This window comes from Nicotiana tomentosiformis, chromosome 5 (assembly GCF_000390325.3).
Source record: "Nicotiana tomentosiformis chromosome 5, ASM39032v3, whole genome shotgun sequence".
NCBI lineage: Eukaryota > Viridiplantae > Streptophyta > Magnoliopsida > Solanales > Solanaceae > Nicotiana > Nicotiana tomentosiformis.
In genome coordinates this window covers 42,727,584-42,749,678 of record NC_090816.1, presented here as the reverse complement: position 1 = coordinate 42,749,678, position 22,095 = coordinate 42,727,584, and the positions used below count along the sequence as shown (strand labels likewise).

At 42.2% G+C, this 22,095-nt stretch overlaps 1 protein-coding gene across 1 annotated transcript; it reads right to left on the bottom strand.

Annotated features, from left to right (window-relative positions):
• Positions 1-19,545: 19,545 nt before the first annotated feature.
• On the bottom strand, positions 19,546-21,709 carry LOC138892246 (uncharacterized). The gene is made up of 2 exons (XM_070175950.1): positions 21,575-21,709; positions 19,546-19,884 (listed from the first exon to the last, which is right to left on the bottom strand). The coding sequence occupies exons 1-2, from the start codon at positions 21,707-21,709 to the stop codon at positions 19,546-19,548; spliced, it is 474 nt and encodes a 157-aa protein (XP_070032051.1).
• Between the last annotated feature and the right edge of the window lie 386 nt (positions 21,710-22,095).

Below are 22,095 nucleotides of genomic sequence, written 5' to 3'. Positions count from 1 at the left end.
ATAAAAGGTTTATAAGTTAGAATCCAATTTTGAATTGGATAACTAACGTGAAAGTCCATGGAAGGACGAGTCGGCAGCTTAAACCTGTAAGCATATAAATTTTATTAAATTAAATCCATAAAATAATTTGGATTATATTTTAAATTCAAGATATATTGGTCCAAATAAATATTATGGGCTAGTATATAAATGAATTAATTATATAGGTCCAATATATATATGGATTAAATAAATAAGTCTTAATCCATTGGGCTAGCCCATTTAATATGGATTAAATAAATAAGTCTCAATCCATTGAGCTAGCCCATTTAATTGGGCTAAAGTGATGAGCCCACTTCTTTAAGCCCAAGATGTCATCTTCCTAGAGGTCCAGTTTGGCGCCACGTGTCAAATGACGTGGCACGCCAAGTTAAGCAGAAGAGCCAATAGGATCGGGCCACATGTCAAATGACAAGGCATGCCAAGTCAAATTAAATGGCCAATGAAACTGCGCCACATGCACAAGTGGCATGTTCTGGCCAATCAAATGCGGCCTTGTCACTCTTCAATTTGATTGTTCGGAAAGAGTTTGTTCTCATCAAAACTCTCTCCTCCCACAACTATAAATAGGGGTTTTCATAACCCAGAAAAGACACCAGAAGTTATAACAAGAAGCAAGAGGTAGCTCGTGGATCAAACGCTGTAGATTTCTCTAAAAGCTACAAGCATTCAAGTATTCTAAGGATTAAAAGATCAAGACGAAGATTCAAGAATAAGCAGCAAGCCCTTGGATTAAAAATACGTCAAGATCAAGATTAGGCCTCAAGCACTTGGATTAAAATAAATTAAAATTCAAGATTAAGCTCAAAGGCTCTTTTATTTACTGTTGAAAAGAAGAATCAGAGGATTCATAGAGATTGTACACTCAAATTACTTGAAATCAAATACAACGATTGTTGCAATATTTTTAGGTCTTGATTTTATTTTCTTGACGCAATTTATTGTCTACAAATTCTGGCCCGTCCTGTGGGACAATCTCTACCTCTCATCTCAACTTTTCAATCACCAAAGTTTAAGAACATCAAAATGGTTTCAAAGAAAATCAACCCCGGATCAACTTCCACCAAGGCTGCTAACTCCAGCTTTTATGTTGATGTGGAAAGCATCCTCGATGTTACCTTTGGAAGCTTTGGACCAGTTACGAGGAGTAAATCAAGCTCTTTAGGACAACAAGCACTCCAAGTGTCATCCACATCAACCCCTATTTTCGGATCTTCATCCTCAAAAGGAGCAAGATCTTCTACAAACGCACCCTAAGGAGGAAGCGATGCTGCTGAAAAGATCAAGAAAACTCTTGCTCTGCTTGACCTCTCCGGAAGCTCAATGAGATTTAACTCGAGGTGATATTTTAGAATCAACTTTCCACTTGGCTTATCTTGAAAAGAAGTGGATTTCATACTCTGCTTCTTGCTCACTTTCGTCGTGAACTTTACAGGTGATGTGTTGACATTCATAGCTTCTTTGCTTTCAGACTTGGGTACGATCTTGCCCCACTTGTTGCTTGTCATTCCCTTTGCGAGATTCATAGATGGGCAGCCTTTCATTTCAAGCAGAGGCCATGCTCAATTTCATGTCATGGGCACGAGTTGCAAGTTCTTCAAATGTGCTAGGCTTGATACCTTGCAAGACGTAGCGCAATCCCCAATGCATGCCTTGGATGCACATCTCTATGCCAGAAGCTTCACTAAGCCTGTCTTTACAGTTGAGGCTTGCATTCCTCCAACGATTGATAAACTCAATGACTGGTTCACCCTTCCGTTGGCGAGTATTTGTGAGTTCCACCATGCTCACAGTGCGCCTTGTGCTACAAAAGCGATTGAGGAACTCTTGCTCTAGTTGATCCCAACTATCAATAAATCTCGCCTCGAGGTCTGTATACCAATCAAAAGCATTTCCTTTTAACGAGCGGACAAACTATTTGACAAGGTAATCTCCATAAGTCCCAGCGTTGTTGCATGTCTCAACGAAGTGCGCCACATGTTGCTTTGGATTGCCTTTACCATCAAACTGTTGAAACTTTGGAGGTTGATAGCCAACAGGCATCTTCAACATATCGATCCTTGCAGTGTACGGCTTTGCGTATGTAAGGGAGGACATGGCAGCAACTTCATACTTGTTCTTAATTGTTCCTTCAATAAACTCCTATAGTTGATCGATTGGAATTATCCCTTCAAATGAGACAAGGATAGCCTTAGCGGATGCTACTTGTCTTGGGGGGAGAATCACTCTCTGAAACTTCTGGGAGCTTGCCAGGTGCGTGGGTGGATTCTTCTTCCATCAAGATTCACACCCTATCTGTTAGCTTGTCGATTCTAGCATCTTGATTTTGCATGCACTTGGTCAAGCCAGCGATTGCTTCTGTCAAGTTTGCCAACTGATCTTCCACAGATGAAGTGTTTGTCACCATGGCTTGCATGATTGTTGTAGATGATGGGGAGTAGCATGGATTGTCACGCAGATTGATTCTCAAATGGCTCACACTATGCGGTGTAACTGGGGAGGATCCATCACGTGAAGCATCATCATCTTCTTTCACAGCAGAGTTCTTAGATCCAGAGAGGTCAAGCAGAGCAAGAGTTTTCTTAATCTTTTCAGCAACATCGCTTCCTCCTTCAGGTGCGTTTGTGGAAGATCTTGCTCCTTTTCAGGATGAAGATCCGAAAATAGGGGTTGATGCGGATGACACTTGGAGTGCTTGTTGTCCTAAAGAGCTTGCTTTACTCCTCGTAACAGGTCCAAAGCTTCCAAAGGTAACATCGAGGATGCTTTCCACATCAACATAAAATCTGGAGTTAGCAGCCTTGGTGGAAGTTGATCCGGGGTTGATTTTCTTTGAAACCATTTTGATGTTCTTAAACTTTGGTGATTGAAAAGTTAAGATAAGAGGTAGATATTGTCCCACTAGGCGTTCCAGAATTTATAGACAATAAATTGCGTCGAGAAAATAAAATCAAGATCGAAAAATATTGCAACAATCATAGTATTTGATTTCAAGTAATTTGAGTGTACAATCTCTATGAATCCTCTGATTCTTCTTTTTAACAGTAAATAAAAGAGCCTTTGAGCTTAATCTTGAATTTAAATTTATTTTAGTCCAAGTGCTTGAGGCCTAATCTTGATCTTGACATATTTTTAATCCAAGGGCTTGCAGCTTGTTCTTGAATCTTCGTCTTGATCTTTTAATCCTTAGAACACTTGAATGTTTGTAGCTTTTAGAGAAATTTGCAGCGTTTGATCCACGAGCTCCCTCTTGCTTCTTGTTATAACTTTTGGTGTCTTTTCTGGGTTATGAAGACCCCTATTTATAGTTGTGGGAGGAGAGAGTTGTGATGAGAACAAACTCTTTCCGACCAATCAAATTGAAGAGTGACAAGGCCGCATTTGATTGGCTAGAACATATCACTTATACATGTGGCACAATTTCATTGGCCATTTAATTTGACTTGGCATGCCTTGGCATTTTGACATGTGGCCCGATCCTATTGGCTCTTCCGTTTGACTTGGCGTGCCACGTCATTTGACACGTGGCGCCAAACTGGGCCTCTAGGAAGATGACATCTTGGGCTTAATGAAGTGGGCTCATCACTTTAGCCCAATTAAATGGGCTAGCCCAATGGATTGAGACTTATTTATTTAATCCACATATATATATATATATATATATATATATATATATATATATATATATGTGGATTAAATAAATAAGTCTTAATCCATTGGGCTAGCCCATAATATTTGTTTGGACCAATATATCTTGAATTTAAAATATAATCCAAATTATTTTATGAATTTAATTTAATAAAATTTATATGCTTACAAAACCCATTAAGAATGAGAATTGCATTTTTTATAGTAAAAAAGTAATAAGGATTTTATAATGCAATTTGGAATTGAACTTTATGGAAAATCCATATAGGTTGGCAGTCACGAGAGCCCATGTTGATTGGGATTTTGAAATAAACTTTTACCCTAAGTAAATCATTACCTCAACCAAATAAGAAAAGGGTTTATAGGTGATGTTATATATTAGGGTGATGGATAAAATTTGCCGGAGTAAGTCTTGAGAAGAAAATTTACTTTGTGAAAATAGAATACAATACAAAGCCAAGAGAGAAAATACGATTACAAGAAAAGTGTTTCTTGTTCTTCTATCTTCGAGTTGAGATTTTTGAGAAAAATTTCAACACAATATTTTGTTCAATTTGTTCATGGGTTTCATTGATCAAAGAGTTGATAGCAAGGATCGACCTCGGTGTGGATACGCATAGAGTCTTCGTACTATCAAAGAAAATTCTGAAACAAGGCTCTCTTTACCAGGCACGTCTTAGATCCAATCTTTGGCATGTAAATAAATTTTAAACATGAAAAGATCTGCCTAGGATTGTTATTGTCTTCCGCTGCGTGTTACGAACACCTATACGCAATCCTACACTTTCATCCACTTTTTACATTTTTTGTGCTCTAGAATGTACCTTAACGAAAGTATTTTCAAGCTCAACAAAAGAGTTAATTGAATTTTCAGGAAGAAGAGAATACCATGTTAACTCCCCTTTAATGAGTGTCTCTTTGAACTTCTTCACCAATACTGACTCTATCTCTTTAGTTGTTAGGTCATTGCCTTTAATTCCCATTGTGAAATCTATGACCTGATCCCCTGGTTCCGAGGTTCCGTCATACTTGGGTAGGACTGGCACTTTGAACTTATTTGGGAATGGGATTGGTGTTGCACTCGACTTCTAAGGTTTTTGTGAGTACTTGTTCATATCGACCCCTTTGATCACAGGCGGAACTCTCGAGATTTATTCAATCTGTTCACTTTGTTCCTTGAGCCGTTTCCACAAAGTTAGTACTAAGTTATGTAAATATGAACTTTTGTTTGTACCTGAACCACCGTTTCCATTACATTCGAGAGCTCTCCAATATCAGAGTTCTGTGGTGCAGCAGTCAGATCTATCTTGGGCGACATTGGCACCGAGGCTCTTAAATTTGCCATTAGGATTTGAATAACCTTGTTGATTTGTCGATTGCAAGCTCTCTGTTCCGTCATAAATTCTTCAAGCCTTGATCGCTTTACAGATGCTTCATCAATCGTTCTTTGAGGCGAGATTGTTTACCCTTAAAATTGGATAACAATTAAACTTATAATGAGGTTCTAAGGACATGTGATTTCACTTAATACCAATTGATATATATGAAGATTAATAACAGAAATAAACTATAAAGTAAAGCAAACCAGTGTTAGAATAGAACCCAGCCGTCGAGTTTGGATACCCTTGAACTGGTTGATGCAAGAACAATTAAAATATAACAAGCTGATGAACAATAGTATAAATGAGAAAGAGAATTATATTGCTTTTATATCTGTGAACATTGTTCTTTACAAATGATTAGAACCCTCCCCCTATTATATAGTAGAGGAATTCCACTTATGGTATAATTCTAATTACAGAAGAAAATCTCATGATTAGCTAATTAACCATTTTTGATTTAATCCGTTCCGAGATTTACGCCATTATCCTAGACCAGTCATGGATATCTCGCCTTTCTGTTATTGTGCTATCTTCTATCTTACTTGATGTCTGTCTCATTTGGCTTCGATTGCTACTAGCCTCGATCTCGACAGGTACCTTGATTCTAAACTCGTTACCTTATCCTTGTGATTTAGTCTATTCCGTTACGAGGCCGTCCTTCGATGCAACCTCCCGGTCTCGGTCAAATAGTAGAATCGGGTGGGCCCGGATTTAACCGTATACAGATAGTCCCCTCGTCTTTTGGAGTGTAATGACAAGAAAATGAATTGAGCCTTCAATTTTATACCTCGACCTGTCATGACATCATCCTCGTAATGCAAGCGACGGAAGTGACCGAAACGTCCCGTGGGTACAGTTCCCCAAGTCATTAATGAGTGTCAGTTGGCGGTCGGCCACTAGTGCCTTTGAATCGTCGCCGTGAATCCAATAAATAGACCCCTTTCTCATTAATTCAAACTTTACTTTCACTTCCTTCTAATCTCCAAAGCTTTTATATCTCTTAAGTTCTTCACTTCTACAAATCTTCAAGTTTTGCTGTTAATCCTTTCTCAAAAGTCAAGTCCTATTATCTCCTTCTTCTTCAAACTCACACAAAAATGGCAAAAACATCGAAAACGGTACCACAAAAAAGAAGCTGCTTCATTTTCTCAACCGGCCGGCGGGAAAACGCTGGTGGAACCCCGTCTTGAGGAATGTATTCCTGGGGGGTGCGCGCTAAACTCCGATTTCAAGATTGATAAAGCCTCATCGATTCTTGGTCGATGTGAGCCAATGTCGAGGTATATATGCTCGATAACTGAGGGATACCTTAAGCAGGTAAAGAAATACTGTAACTAGGAGGGCAAAGAGGTGGTGGTCCCGACCCCTGAAGAAGACATCACCACTCATGCGGAAGGGTTTCTAAGTGTCTACACTTACCTTTTCACGCTGGACCCCTCGACCCCGCCATCGTTGATTTTTGCCATCAATATCAAATAACCCTAGGCCAAATCCATCCTTCCTTTTGGCGAATTGTTTTCTCCTCCGATTCTTCGTGTGCAAAGTCGAGGGGCTTCCTTTCACCCTCGATCACCTTATCAGACTGTATAGCCCCCGCCTCTATTGAGGCGAGTTAATAAAACTCCAATATCGGGCTACCAAAGTGCTGTTCTCAAGCATAGACGAGGACAAAGATCGAGGTTGGATGGGCCGGTTCATTCGAGTGAGGACTTCCAACCTAATCCCAGCCGAGAAGATGCCATTTCCTGAGAAATGGAACATGAATCGTAAGTACCATCTCACTATTAGCTTCCATGTATTATTTTTTCCTTTGTATTTTCTCTTTGATGTCTTTTTCCATGATGTAGCGGTCGCTTGGATGCCCTGTACGATTCCCGACCTCGAGAGCTGGGTTCGGAATCTGGCCTCGACCTCTACATATGCCGAACGCTCATGGCGTGATTTAACAAAGGGCCGATGGGAGGGTAAGAATCATGGTAAGCCCACTTTTTCTGTATTTGGTGATTTGATTAAGATGCCCTTCTTCTACTTATTCAATTCTCTCGTGTGTAGGACTGGGCAAGGATACGGTCATGAGGCCCTTGTCTAGTGAGGAGGAGACTTCCAACCCCGGTTTAGAAGTCGGCGAAGGTTAAGAAGAGGAAAAAGACCTCATCCTCCGATGATCCAAAGCCTAAGAAGAATCCGGTTCGTAAGCCGAAGAAAGACACAGTTGCCCTGCTTGCGGATGTGATTCAACGGTTAAGGGAGGAAGAAGAAGAAGATGAAGATGATGGCTCGGAATTGGTGGCCTGAGTGAAGAAAACAATCGAGGCCCAAAGGCTGCTGAGTCGATGGTGGTTGAGGAGATTCCGCCTCGAGTCGAGGGGGTCTTGGAAAAGGGCTCGGGCAAAGTCCCCGAGTCGTTGAAGATCGAAGATGCCTCCTGCCGAGATGAGCAAAAGGCGGGTATGTCTAAAGAGGCCAGCTCCGAGTCCCTTTGCAGTGAGGAGAACGCCCTAAGTGGCTCACTTGGGGAAATAGATATTGGAAACTCGCCAATTCTTCCTGCCTTTTCCGAGGAGGCAATTCAGGAGGCCCAAGATACGAGGACTCCCGAAGTAGATGGGGCCCATGGAAGGGAGAACCCCTTCCGTGGTTACTTTATCGGGGTCGAGGATGCCACCGACCTGAGTGAAGCATCGAGTCTCTTTGATGAGGCTCAACAAGCCTTGAATCGGGTGAGTCTCAACTCCCTTTGTCAATATCATACTTAGTTTATTTCTTCTCTTCCTGTCTAATTTCCTTTATTTTTTCCGTATAGGATTTGGCACTCCATCAGGAGGCGTTTTCAAAGTTCCGAGAAGAGCTGAGCCGATGTGTGGCTGACCCTCGAGGGCTCACGGAGGAGAGGAATGCCCTTAAACTTCTCAGTGGGCAAAAAGAAGAGGAGATCAAGGACCTCCGAGCCGAGTTGGCCAAGGCTCACCAATATAAGACCGACCTAATCGAGCAGGTAATAAAAATCTTAAAACACATGGGCTCGATTCGGGAATGGTGGCTAACATTTCAATCTCACAACTGCAGCAAAAGGTCGAGAGGATCGAGCAGTTTCGCGAGGAGGTCAACATGATGAAGGCGGAGACCTTGGGGTGGAAAGAACATATGGACCACTTTGCTGTTGAAAAAGAGGCTGCTCTAGCCCAATTGTCATCGGTCGAAAGTTAGCTTTGAGGTATGAAGTAGAAGAGCTCAACTCAGGTAACTAAAATAGAGGAGCTCAAGGCTCGGTTGGCTTCCGAACTTGCAAAGGCCAAATCTGAAGCCGAAAAGGAAAAGGCTGAGGCAGAGGCGATCGTGAACGTCTACCGGGACAATGCTGAAGCCACTCAAGTCCAAGCGAGAAAGGCAGCCGAGACCGCTTAAACTTGAGCACATTGGATTGTTGAACTCGCCAAATGCCAATCTCGGAGGGAAACCCTCTAGGAGATCAACGCTCGAGGTTTCGATCTTTCTGACGAGATAATAAAGGCTAGAGAGCATGAAGCTGATGCTGGAGCATTGGCCTCTTTCGATGATGATGATGATGATGGCAGTAAGAGCGGGTCCGAGAATGGGGAGGACCTCGATGGAGAAGAAGCTGCCCCTGAGGAAAATTAGGAATCTTAGGATTTTTCTTTTTTGATTTTTTATGCGGGACCTTGATCGGTCCTTGTAAATATCTTCGTATATATAAAAGATCTTTTTTTTTTTGACTTGTCTTTATTCTATTTTTTGCCTCGTGAAAATTTTATTTCATTCATTCCTTCATTCCTTATGGAGATTTTGCTCACAAGTTTGGGACTTTAGGCAACTAGACCGAAGTCGGACCAGTGTAGTCCTTAAAATTGAGTGAGTACTTGCTCGAACTCGAAGTAGAGTTACCCTTAGGTTTTAGTTGAGTAAGGACGATTTATCGAACTCAAAAAATAAAATAGCCCTTAGGCTCTTGAATTAGGCCGATATGGCCTCAAAAGAATGGCTTTTTTCCTTTTTTGGCTTGAAAAAATTAATCATAAAAATTTGTACCCATTAGGTTTTTCGAGGATTAGTGTTAAAATTTGTACCCATTAAGTTTTTTGAGGATTACTGTTATCGAAATCCTTTGCTTTGTTATGTCTTAGCACAAAATTGTCTGAGAGTTCGAACAATTCGATACCCCTTAGGGTTTTTCAAGGGTCGATATTATCGAGACCCTTAGTAATTCAGTCGAGGGTTGCCTTTTTAACCGGTTTATGAGAATATTTGAAGGCCTATTTTATAACGGAATTCGAACGTCTCCAAACCATGTTAATTTGGCCGTAGCCTTCAGTTTGGGATTTGCCCCTTAGGATTGTTTCCCTACTATACTTCGAACTCGTTCAAAGTGTTAGTCCCCGAGTGGGGTGGCCGTGGCCGTGGCCTATAAAATCGAGGATTGCCTTTTTAAGGTCTTACAATTTCGAGGCTTAGTAATTCGATCATGTCAATGTTTTGGACGGCAGTCCCCGAGTATAGGGTAAATTATTTGAACTTCAGTTATGATCGGCCCTTAAGCCAGTTTTCATAATAGATCATAAGTACGAAATTGTAAAGTATAAATTTCTGTAGGGCATGGAGCATCTGGTAAGGAAAAATACTTCTTTCAATAGATTATATATGCATACATGTTTTTCCATTAGGGCTCGAGTAATCTACATGGATACGGTTCATTTGACCATTCAGTCCTTTACAAAATTTGCCTATCGAGACCCTGTCGACACGAAGTATTTTCCTTGTAACTATCTGAGGGTGATGGCCCCCAGTATTCGAGGTTGATTGTAAAGGATCCTCAGATACTGTTGAATTGATCTAAGTTAGCACGAACAATGGTTGCCTCATTAGAAACCTCACCGAAAAAACCCATTTGGGACAAAAACTGGTCCAAGGGAAAAAGAGTGCAACGCGTGCTTTCAGACCTGAGGACTTTGTGTTTGAAGAATCCTTTGGTGTCTTCGATTAAACACCTGCAAATGGTTAGTATAAAATATAAACAAAAATGGAGAAGGTCGTACCTTAGCAGTAGTATCGTTTGAGGAGTGATATGTTCCAATTGTTTGGTAATTGCTCACCGTACATCGTGCCAAGTTCGTAGGATCCCTTTACGATGATATCGAGGACCTGATACGGTCCCTCCCAGTTCAGGCCATGTTTTTCTTCATTTGGGTCTCGAGAATTGAGGGTGACCTTCCTCATAACAAAGTCCCCGATTTTAAAGTGTCGAAGATTGGCTCTTCGATTGGAGTACCTTTCGATCCGTTGTTTCTGTGCGGCCATTCGAACGAGGGCGGTTTCCCGTTTTTCATATAGCAATTCGAGGCTTGTATTCATAGCCTCGTGATTTGACTCTTCCGTTGCATATTGAAACCAGGTGCTAGGTTCCCTGACTTCAACCGGGATAAGAGCTTCGATGCCATATACTAAAGAGAACGGTGTTGCCCCCGTACTGGATTTTGACGTTGTTCGATATGCCTAAAGGATTTCGGGCAATATTTCTCTCCATTTTTCCTTAGCGTTGTTCAATCTTTTCTTTAGATTTTGAATGATGGTCTTGTTTGTCGATTTGGCCTGTCCGTTCCCACTAGGATGATACGGCGTCGATAGGATCCTTTTTATTTTGTGATCTTCGAGAAACTTTGTCACTTTGCTGCCGACGAATTGCTTTCCATTGTCGCATACGATCTCGGCAAGCATCCCGAATCGGCATATAATGTGGTCCCAGATGAAGTCTATGACTTCTTTCTTTCTAATTTTCTCGAAAGCCTGTGTATCAACCTACTTAGAGAAATAGTCAGTCATAAACAAAATAAATTTAGCCTTACCTGGGGCCGATGGTAGAGGGCCGACGATATCCATTCCCCATTTCATGAATGGCTATGGGGATAAGATTGAGTGGAGTTTCTCTCCGGGTTGGTGAATCATCGGCGCATACCTTTGACATTTGTCGCACTTTCAAACAAACACTTTTGTATCCTTTTCTATATCAGCCGAATAGTATCCTGCTCTGATGACTTTGTGAACCAATGATTCGACACCGGAATGATTTCCACAGATGCCCTCGTGGATTTCTCGTAGGACGTAGTCGGTATCTCTTGGTCCCAAACATATTGCCAATGGTCCATCGAACATCCTTCTATAAAGTGTTTCATCTCCGACCAATGTGAATCGTGCGGCCTTCGTACGTAGAGTCCTCGATTCTTTAGGATCCGATGGAAGCTTCCCGTTCTTTAAGTACTCGATATATTTGTTCCTCCAATCCCAAGTCAGACTTGTGGAGTTGATTTCGGCATGGCCTTCTTCGATTACTGACCTTGAAAGTTGTACAACAGTCCTCGAGCTAATCTCGTTGTCTTCGACTTATGACCCCAAATTTGCAAGGGCATCGACCTAGCTATTTTGTTCTCGAGGCACATGTTGTAGGGTCCATTCTTTAAACCGATGTAGAGTCACCTGTAGTTTGTACAAGTACCTCTGCATTCGGTCTTCTCGAACCTCGAAGATTCTGTTGACTTGGTTTACCACAAGCAGGGAGTCACATTTGGCCTCGATGACCTCTGCTCCCAAACCTTTAGCTAGCTCGAGACCTGTAATCATGGCCTCATACTCGGCCTCATTGTTAGTTAACTTGGAAGTTTTGATAGCTTGTCTAATTGTATTACCTGTGGGTGACTTCAAAACGATGCCTAGCCTAGACCCCTTCATGCTCGAAGCGCCGTTCGTGAAGAGGGTCTACACCCCTGATGATGTACCCAACTTTAATAATAGTTCCTTTTTGACCTCGGGTACGAGGGCTGGCGTAAAGTCGGCCACGAAGTCCGCTAAGATTTGAGACTTGATGGTCGTTCGGAGTCGATATCGATATCGTACCCACTGATCTCAACGGCCCATTTGGCCAATCAGCCCGAAAGTTCGGGCTTATGCAAAATATTGCGAAGGGGATAAGTAGTCACCACAAAGATCGGGTGACATTGAAAATATGGTTTTAATTTCCTAGAGGTGCTTATTAGGGAAAGTGCTAATTTTTCTAAGTGAGGGTACCGGGTCTCAGCTTCACCTAAAGTTCGACTAACATAGTAAACAGGAAATTGCGTACCTTACTCTTCTCGAACTAGGACCCCACTTACCGTGATTTTCGAGACTGCTAAGTACAAGTAGAGTTGCTCGTCCATTTTCGGAGTATGAAGTAGTTGCGGGCTCGAGAGGTACCGCTTTAATTCTTCCAATGCTTGTTGGCATTCCGGGGTCCATGCAAAATTGTTCTTCTTTTTGAGAAGAGAGAAGAACCTATGACTTCTATCGGAAGACCTCGAGATGAATCGGCCTAGGGCGGCTATGCGCCCTGTTAATCTTTGTACGGCCTTAACATTGTCTATGACTGTGATGTCTTTGATTGCCTTGATCTTATCAGAGTTGATCTCGATCCCCCGATTTGATACCATAAATCCAAGGAACTTGCCCGAGCCGACCCCGAATGCACATTTCTCCGGGTTGAGTTTCATGTAGTGTTTCCTTAGTATATCGAAGGTCTCTTGCAAATGTGTCAAATGGTCCTCTGCTCACAGGGGCTTAACTAGCATATCATCAATATAAACCTCCATAGATTTACCTATTTGTTCTTCGAACATTCGATTTACTAAGCATTGATAAGTGGCACCAGCATTTTTTAGTCCAAACGGCATTACATTATAACAATATGTGTCGTACATAGTGATGAACGAAGTCTTTTCCTGATCCTCCGAGTTCATTTGTATTTGATTGTACCCGGAGTAGGCATCCAAAAAACTAAGGATCGCGTGGCCCGTCGTGGCATCGATCATGCGATCGATATTTGGCAGAGAAAAAGAGTCTTTAGGACATTCTTTGTTTAAATCTTTATAGTCTATGCACATTCTAAGTTTATTTCCCTTTTTAGGGACTACGACTACGTTTGCTAACAATTTGGGATATTTTACTTCCCGAATGGATCCTATTTTGAGAAGTTTGGCTACCTCATCCTTGATGAATGCATGTTTTACCTCGGACTGGGGCCTTCTCTTTTGTTTTATCGGGCAGAACATCGGGTCCATGCTCAGTCGATGTGTAGTGATATCTGGCAGGATCCCTGTCATATCTAGGTGGGACCAAGCAAAACAATCCATATTATTGATAAGAAATTTAATGAGTTTTTTCCTGAGCTCGGGGGTTAACCCCATACCCAGGTATACCTTTCGATCGGGTAGATGCTCGATCAGTATGACTTGCTCCAGCTCTTCGACTGTCAATTTGGTGGCGTCGAAATCCTCGGGGATTATGAAGGATCGAGGGATGCAGTAGTTACCGTCCTCGTCCATTCGCTGCTTCTCCGACTGAGTTGAGGCTGGTGGCTGTGGTTGCTATTTAGCTTCCCGTTTTCCTTTGGACTCTGATCCCTTTGTTGACAAAAGCGCCGATACCGGTATTACTTTGTCAACTGTGAATATCTCTTTGGCAGCATACTGTTCCCCATACACCTTTATTACTCCATCCGGTGTTGGGAACTTCAGTATTTGGTGAAGGGTTAAGGGGACTGCCCTTATGTTGTGAATCCAGGGTCTTCCGAGCAGTGCGTTGTATCTCATATCGCCCTCGATCACATGGAACTTTGTTTCTTGAATACTTCCGGCTACATTTACTGGTAGGATGATTTCACCTTTAGTTGTTTAACTCGCCATGTTGAAGCCATTGAGAATCTGAGTTGCGGGCACGATATGATCTTGTAGGCCGAGATGTTCCACGACCCTTGATCGAATAATATTGGCCGAGCGTCCTGGATCAATCAAAATATGTTTAGCCTGAATTCTATTCATAAGGATAGAGATTACCAAAGCATCATTGTGGGGTTGTGAGATTCCTTCTGCTTCCTCATCAATGAATGATAAAGTGCCTTCTGGCACATAGTCTCGAGTTCGTTTTTCCCTGGTGATTGATACTTCAGTGCATTTGAACACGGGCCCTTGTGGAATATCAACCCCACCAATGATCATGTGAATCACGTGATGTGGCTCTTCCTGCTCGTTTTTCCTATTTGAATCCTTGTCTCTGAAATGGTTTTTAGCTCGGTCGGACGGGCCACCTCCTCCCTTAGTGTTCTGCAGTCTTCGGTTCTATGACCATGTGTGCTATGGTATTTGCATATTTGATTGGAGTTTCTTTAGGATGGATCGATTTGTAGGGGTCTGGGCCATCTAGTATCTTTGATTATCCCAATGGCTGACACAATACCTGATGTGTCGATGCTGAAGTTGTATTCTGATAATCGTGGTGCTTCTGTGAGATCAGCATATTTATCGAAGCCATTTTTGCTCATAAGCCCTCGAGAGCTCTGTCCACGATCGTTCTTTCAATCATTTCGGATGGGATTGCATCCTGGGACGCTGTTTCTATGATCTACATTGTATGGTTGATACCGATCTCTGTTCGACCGGGGTTCTCTGTCGATATCCCTTTGAGTTTTACTGATGGGCATATTTGGATAAACGGAACCGGAAGGGGTCCCCAATTGATCATCCTCGACCCTGATCTTTGACTGGTACCGATTATGTACATCGGCCCAGGTTACCGCTGGATATTCAATTAAATTCAGCTTTAGCTGTCGTGATGCCACCAAACTTCGTTCGTTCAATCCCTGAGTAAAGGCTTGAAAAGCCCAATCGTCTGTGACCGGTGGTAGTTCCATGCGTTCCATCTGGAACCAAGATACAAATTCTCTCAACATTTCGTTGTCTTTTTGTTTCACCTTGAAGAGGTCCGACTTCCTAGTTGCAACCTTTATTGCTTCGGCATGTGCCTTTACGAAAGAGTGTGCAAGCATGGCGAAGGAATCGATGGAATTAGGTGGCAAATTGTGGTACCATATCACTGCTCCTTTCGACAAGGTTTCTCCAAATTTCTTCAATAAAACAGATTCAATCTCATCGTCTTCCAAGTCATTCCCTTTTATTGTGCATGTATAAGAAGTGACATGCTCATTAGGGTCGGTTGTCCCATGGTACTTAGGAATTTCTGGCATTCAGAATTTCTTCGAAATGGATTTCGGAGCCGCACTTGGAGGGAAAGGCTTCTATATGAATTTATTTGAATCTATACCCTTTAGAATCGGCGGTTCCCCTGGTATTTGGTCAACTTGGGAGTTGTATGTCTCTACTTTCTTGTCATTTGCCTCGATTTTCTTTTCTCCTGATTCAATCCGTTTAGTGAGCTCCTTGAACATTTTCATATTGGCGGGGTCAGTCCTCGATTCATTGGCGTTCGACCTTTTCGGCACAGGCTCGATCCTGTGGACGACTTCTGGTTTGATCCTACTCGGTGTTCGGTGTTGATTTTGTAGTTGTGCTATAGCGGCTTGTTGAGCCTGTAACATTTCAAATATCATTTGGAGGCTAACTCCACCATCTTCTCCGCCCTGCGTACCTCGACCACCTGATCGAACTTCCCTGTGTACACTACCTTCGGGATCAACGCCCAAATTTGCATTTAGGACGACATGTGAACTAGCATCGATGGGATTTGCAATTGGTGCTCCGTCGAGGTCAGCCTGAGGCACCTCGATTCCTGGGGCGGCTATATTGTCATTTTCCCCGTCAAATCCGATGTCGTTGTCACCATGTGTAGGTGCTGCTTGTCAGTTTGACATGTTTATCCTGAAAGCAAAGATTCTTACGAGAACAAGTATAAAGCAGTGTGTGTTATCGGAATCAGTATTGAGCAATCACTATTATTCTTGGCCCCACGGTGGGCGCCAAACTGTTTACCCTTAAAATTGGATAACAATTAAACTTATAATGAGGTTCTAAGGACACGTGATTTCACTTAATACTAATTGATAAATATGAAGATTAATAACAGAAATAAACTATAAAGTAAAGCAAACCAGTATTAGAATGGAACTCAGCTCTCGAGTTTGGATACCCTTGAGCTGGTTGATGCAAGAACAATTAAAATATAACAAGCTGATGAACAATAGTATAAACGAGAAAGAGAATTATATTGCTTTTATATTTGTGAACAATGTTCTTTACAAATGATTAGAACCTTCCCCCCATTATATAGTAGAGGAATTCCACTTATGGTACAATTCTAATTACAGAAGGAAATCCCATTATTAGCTAATTAACCGTTTCTGATTTGATCCGTTTCGAGATTTATGCCATGATCCTAGACCAGTCACGGATATCTCGCCTTTCTATTATTGTGCTATCTTCGATCTTGCTCGATGTCTGTCTCATTTGGCTTCGATCGCTACTAGCCTCGATCTCGACAGGTACCTCGATTCTGAACTCGGTACCTTATCCTCGTGATTTAGTCTATTCTGTTACGAGGTCGTCGTTCGATACAACCTCCCGGTCTCGGTCAAATAGTAAAATCGGGTGGGCCCGGATTCAATCGTATACAGAGATCTTGTTGCGATATTCCGGAGGGGGAGCTTGTGTATTCCCGAGTGTGGAAACTACCCATCCTCACCTATTTGATTGATGGATACATCTCAAATCTGTCCGTCAACAGTGCATTGTGGTAGCTCTCCGGTCGTCATAGCAATTTTTTAGACTAATAGCAAAACATCAAAAAATGAGTAATCTTCTAGATGAATTGAAAAATTGCTTGGGCCATCGCCAAATTAACAACAACAACAACCCAGTAAAATCTGACTAATGGGGTCTGGGGAGGGTAGTGTGTACGCAGACCTTACCTTTATCCCGAAGGAGTAGAGAGGTTATTTTCGAAAGACCCTCGGCTAAAAAAAAAACAAAAAGACAAAAGGACAAAAGGAGACAATATTAGTATCACCACAACAATCATAGAAAAAATAAGAACACCATGAAATCGAGAAGAAAGATGCAAAGCAAAAGCGATAGCTAGTAAATAGGTTCTGCACTGAAAAGCGAAATAGTAAGACACAACATTGCCACTAGCTATCTTACACAAAAACCCTACCTGGCTAGTCCCACAATGGTACGAAGTAAGGCAAGACTCAACTACCTCCTAACCTACAACCCTAATACTCGACCTCTAAATCTTCCTATCAAGTGCCATGTCCTCAAAAATCTAGAACCTCGCCATATCCTACCTGATCATCTCTCCTTAATATTTCTTAGGCCGCCCTCTACCTCTTCTTGTGCCCTCCACAACCAGCCGCTCATACCTCTATACCGGAGCATCTGGGCTTCTCATATGAACATGCCCGAACCATCTAAGCCTCGCTTCCTGCATCTTGTCATCAATGGGAGCCACGTGCACCTTCTTCCAAATATCATCATTCCTAATCTTATCTATCCTAGTGTGCCCACACATCCACCTCAACATCCTCATTTCTACTACTTTCATCTTCTGGATATGTGAGTTCTTAATGGGCCAATACTCAACCCCATACATCATGGCCGGTCTAACCACCGCTTTATAGAAATTACCTTTGAGTATCAGTGGCACTTTCTTGTCACACAGGACTCCAAATGCTAACCTCCACTTCATCCATCCTACCCCAATACGGTGTGTGACATCCTCGTCGATCTCCCCTCCCTCTGGATAACCGAACCAAGGTACTTGAAGCTGCCTCTACTCGGGATGACCTGTGATTTAAGCCTCACATCCACGCCCACTTCCACCGGCTCAGCGCTGAACTTACACTCCAGGTATTCCGTCTTCGTCCTGCTCAGCTTGAAACCCTTAGACTCAAGAGCATGTCTCCAAACCTCCAGCCTCTCGTTAACACCGGCTCGCGACTCATCAATCAGAACTATGTTATCGTCGAATAGCATGCACCATGGCACCTCCCCTTGAATATGGTGTGTCAATGCGTCCATCACAGGGCGACTAAGAATGGACTGAGCGTAGAACCTTGGTGTAACCCCATTACAACCGGAAATTGCTCAGAGTCACCTCCTACTATTCTAGCTCGAGTCTTAGCCCCATCATACATGTCCTTAATCGCCATAATGTAGGGAACTGACATACCTTTTGCCTCCAGGCATCTCCAGAGAACTTCTCTAGGTACCTTATCATACGATTTCTTTAGGTCAATAAACACTATGTGCAGATCCTTCTTATTCTCTCTGTACAGTTCCACCAACCTCCTAACAAGATGTATAGATTCTATAGTCGAACGACCCGGCATGAACCCGAACTAGTTGGTGGATACAGACACTGTTATCCTCATCCTCGCTTAAACCACCCGCTCCCACACTTTCATAGTATGACTCAGTAATTTGATACCCCTATAATTGTTACAACTCTGGATATCACCTTTGTTCTTATACAATGGAACCGCTGAACTCCACCTTCACTCATTCGACATCCTCTTCGCCTTAAAAATAACATTAAACAACCTAGTCAACCACTCCAAACCTGCTCTCCCCACACACTTCCAAAATTCCACCGGAATCTTGTCTGGCTTGGTCGCTCTGCCTCTGATCATCTTACGCATAGCTCCCACTACCTCCTCGACCTCGATTCGCCTGCAGTACCCAAAGTCATGGTGACTCTCGGAATGCTCCAATTTGCCTAGAAAAATATCCCGATCCCCTTCTTCATTCAGAAGGTTATCAAAGTAAGTATGTCATCTCCTCTTAATCTGGGCATCTTCCATCAATAATCTACCATCTTCGTCCTTGATGCCTATCACTTGGTCCAAATCCGGAGCCTTTCTCTCTCTTAACTTGGCTAGCCGGAATAACTTCTTCTCCCCGCCTTTTTTCCCCAGTTCCTCGTACATACGACTATAAGCCGCAGTCTTAGCCTCCGTGACCGCCAGCTTAGCCTCCTTCCTAGATACCTTATACCTCTCCATGCACGCTCGCCTCTCCTCCTCTCCTATGCTCCCCACTAACTTCAGGTATGCTGCCTTCTTTGCTTCCACTTTACCTTGGGCCACTTCATTCCACCACCAATATCCTTTGTGCCTACTAAAGACACCCGTCGAGACCCCTAACACCTCTCTCGCAGCCTCCCTAATATAGTCTGTTGTCGCTGACTACATAATGCTCGCATCACCACTGCTCCTCCATGCTCCCATAACCGTCAACCGCCCCTCCAACTCTTGGGCTTTATTCTTAGTTAGGGATCCCCATCTGATTCTCGGTCTTCCTCGAGTAGACCTTTTCCTCCTCTTTAATATAATACCAACGTCCATCACTAAGAGCCTATGCTTCATCGCGAGTATCTCACCCGGAATCACCTTGTAACCCTTGCACAATCCTCTGTCACACCTCCTGAGGAGGAGATAGTCAATCTGAGTCTTTGCCGCTGCATTTTGAAAAGTAACCAAATGCCCGTCCATCTTTGGAAAGCTAGAGTTCGCAATCACCAACCCAAAAGCCTTAGTGAAGTCCAACAGCGATGTACCTCCTCCGTTCCTCTCCCCAAAATCAAAGCCTCCATGCACCTCGCCATAACCACCTGTGATCGACTCAATATACCCATTGAAATTCCCTCATATGAATAGCTTCTTAGCAGGCAGAACCTTGCACACAATCTCATCTAACCCCTCCCAGAAGCGCTGTTTAACCTCCTCATCTAGGCCCGCATGTGGCGCATAGGCGCTAACGACGTTTAGGGTGCACTCTCCAACCACCAACTTAATAATCATCAATCTATCATTCACTCGTCTAACCTCAATCACAGATTCTCTAAGTTCCCTATCCACCAAGATGCCCACTCCATTCTTACCTTTCTGGACTCCTGAGTACAAAAGTTTATACCCGTCTGTATCCTTCGCCCTCGATCCTACCCACCTTGGCTCCTGGACACACGCTATATTGACTCTCCTCTTCTGCCGTAGCCAAATTGTTTAACATAAAAAAATTAGTTTTCAGATTAATCAATTAAATTTATAAAGATTAGACGACAAACAATTACATCAATTCAGTCAAATTAGTGTTTGTAAAGCTAAAGTAAAGAAATTGATTAAAAGAATAAAAATAAATAATAATGACGAGGAAGAGAAATTCTGATTCCATTATTTTCGGCCTAGGCCTGATATAATTGAAATACCAATATTGTTGAGCTCGATGATTGCTAAGAGTATATCTTTCTCTAAAAGATTTCGAATGGTCACAAATGTTAAAATTGGATGGTATTTATAGTTTAAATTCTTAATATCCGCCGCTAAGATCAAGTTGCCGTTATGATTATTCATTTGATTCGCTCATAATTCCTTGGAGATTCATAATTGTCATTTTAATGTTGATCTTGTAACTGCTAATTTAATACTAAACCCTGGACATCTTGTAATCTATTGACTTGCCTTTATCCGAGCATTCAGAAAGGTTTCAAACTCTTGACCATTATTCCGGAGACTCAGGGTGGATCTTTTGGAACGACACCGTTCGATCCTAAACTAGCTGATTTCTGATTGAACTCTTTGTGGAGACCTTCTTGTTTACCCGAAAAATGGATAGAGTTGAATTTGTACGTAGTTCTAAGGATATGTGATATATCTCAATACAAATCGTAAGGATAAATAGAAATATCAAATATGGATTGCAAAGAATGCAAAATAAACAAGGTTGGAAAGAAGATGATTTTTAGGACTAAGCAAGATGAATCAATTTATGAAGCTTAAAAGAATAACTCTTGAATACAGGAGAATATGGTGCTTGAATTACAATATAAGTAAAGAACTACCCTTTACAGAAATATAGCCATCCTCTTTATAGTGGAGGATACTACTTTTAGATATAATTAAAAATATATAGTGGGAGACCCATGATAAATCAGCTTTTTCATAATTCATGTCAGGATTCTCTCCTCTAGTGGGATTGCAACGGCTCTTGTCTATGAGCTCGATATCGACTCGAATTTTCGGTCTTGACCCGAGCTCTCGATCTTGACTGGAGCTTGATTCTGACTCGGATCCTTGTATTGATTCGGGGTCAGTGTTGGTCGGTCTCTGAATCATAAGTTCAATAACTTTACTTCGCATCATAGTTTGACTAGGATTCGAGCTTGATAATAACATCGAGCCTGATAATAACATCGAGCTCGACATTGATCGGCCCTTCGGGCTCGAAGCTTGGTGACCTGATTTCAGACCTCAACCTGATACTATGAAGACGCTTATCCGATCCAATGTATTACCATTTAAATCAGTTCGTACGAAGTACTAACCAATTTTTGCTGTATATAAATAGTCCCCTCGTTTCTCGGGAAGGATGTAGCGAGAAACGACATGATTTCACAACGGCTCGATCAGATATAAGCTGACGTTTGCATCGAACATGACCATGACGTACATGATAGCTGTCTGTCAGTTTAGCTTCCCAAGGCATTTAATGCGTGTCAAAAGGTGGTCGGCCACCGCTGATATTGAACCGCCATTTCTTCAATCTATAAATAGCCATTACTTTCACCATTTATCATTTTTACATCTTCAATCTTCCAAATTTTCTAAGTTCCTTTTCGTCTCTTCTGAGTTCATTGGTAGATCTGTGATTCTTTTATGCAAAATTCTTCTTAAAAACCACAAAATCTTTATCACCGTTTTTAAATCCAAAGATGGTGAAGACATCAAAAACAGTCCCCCAAAAGTAAAAAGCTTCTTCTTCCCAATCCGCCGCCGACAAAACACCGGTGGATCCACGGCCTGAGGAGTGCATTCCGGCGGCGTGTGTTCTTACTTCCGATTTCAAACTCGATAAAGGTTCGTCGATTCCCGGCCGATGTGAGCCCGTATCGAGATACATTTGTTCGATAACCGGGGGTATGTCGAGCAAATAAAAAAATATTGTAACTGGGAAAACAAAAAAATGGTAGTATCGTCTCCCGAAGAGGATATTACTACTCACGTGAAAGGGTTTTTAAGTGTGTACACTTACCCTTTCACGTTAGGTCCCCTCGATCCTGTTATCATAGATTTTTGTCGTAAATACCTAATAACCCTAAGCCAGATTCATCCTTCTTTTTGGCGGAATGATATTTTTTTCCGATACTTCGTGAACAAAATTGAGGGGATGCCTTTCACCCTCGATCATCTAGACCGATT

What these genes read in the sequence shown, in the direction of transcription:
- LOC138892246 (XM_070175950.1), bottom strand. Translation starts at nt 21,709, where the DNA reads ATGCACTCCTCAGGCCGTGGATCCACCGGTGTTTTGTCGGCGGCGGAT. An exon ending in ACGGTGATAAAGATTTTGTG is followed by an intron (nt 19,885 to 21,574) that starts GTTTTTAAGAAG and finishes TGGCTACGGCAG; the next exon opens with AAGAGGAGAGTCAATATAGC.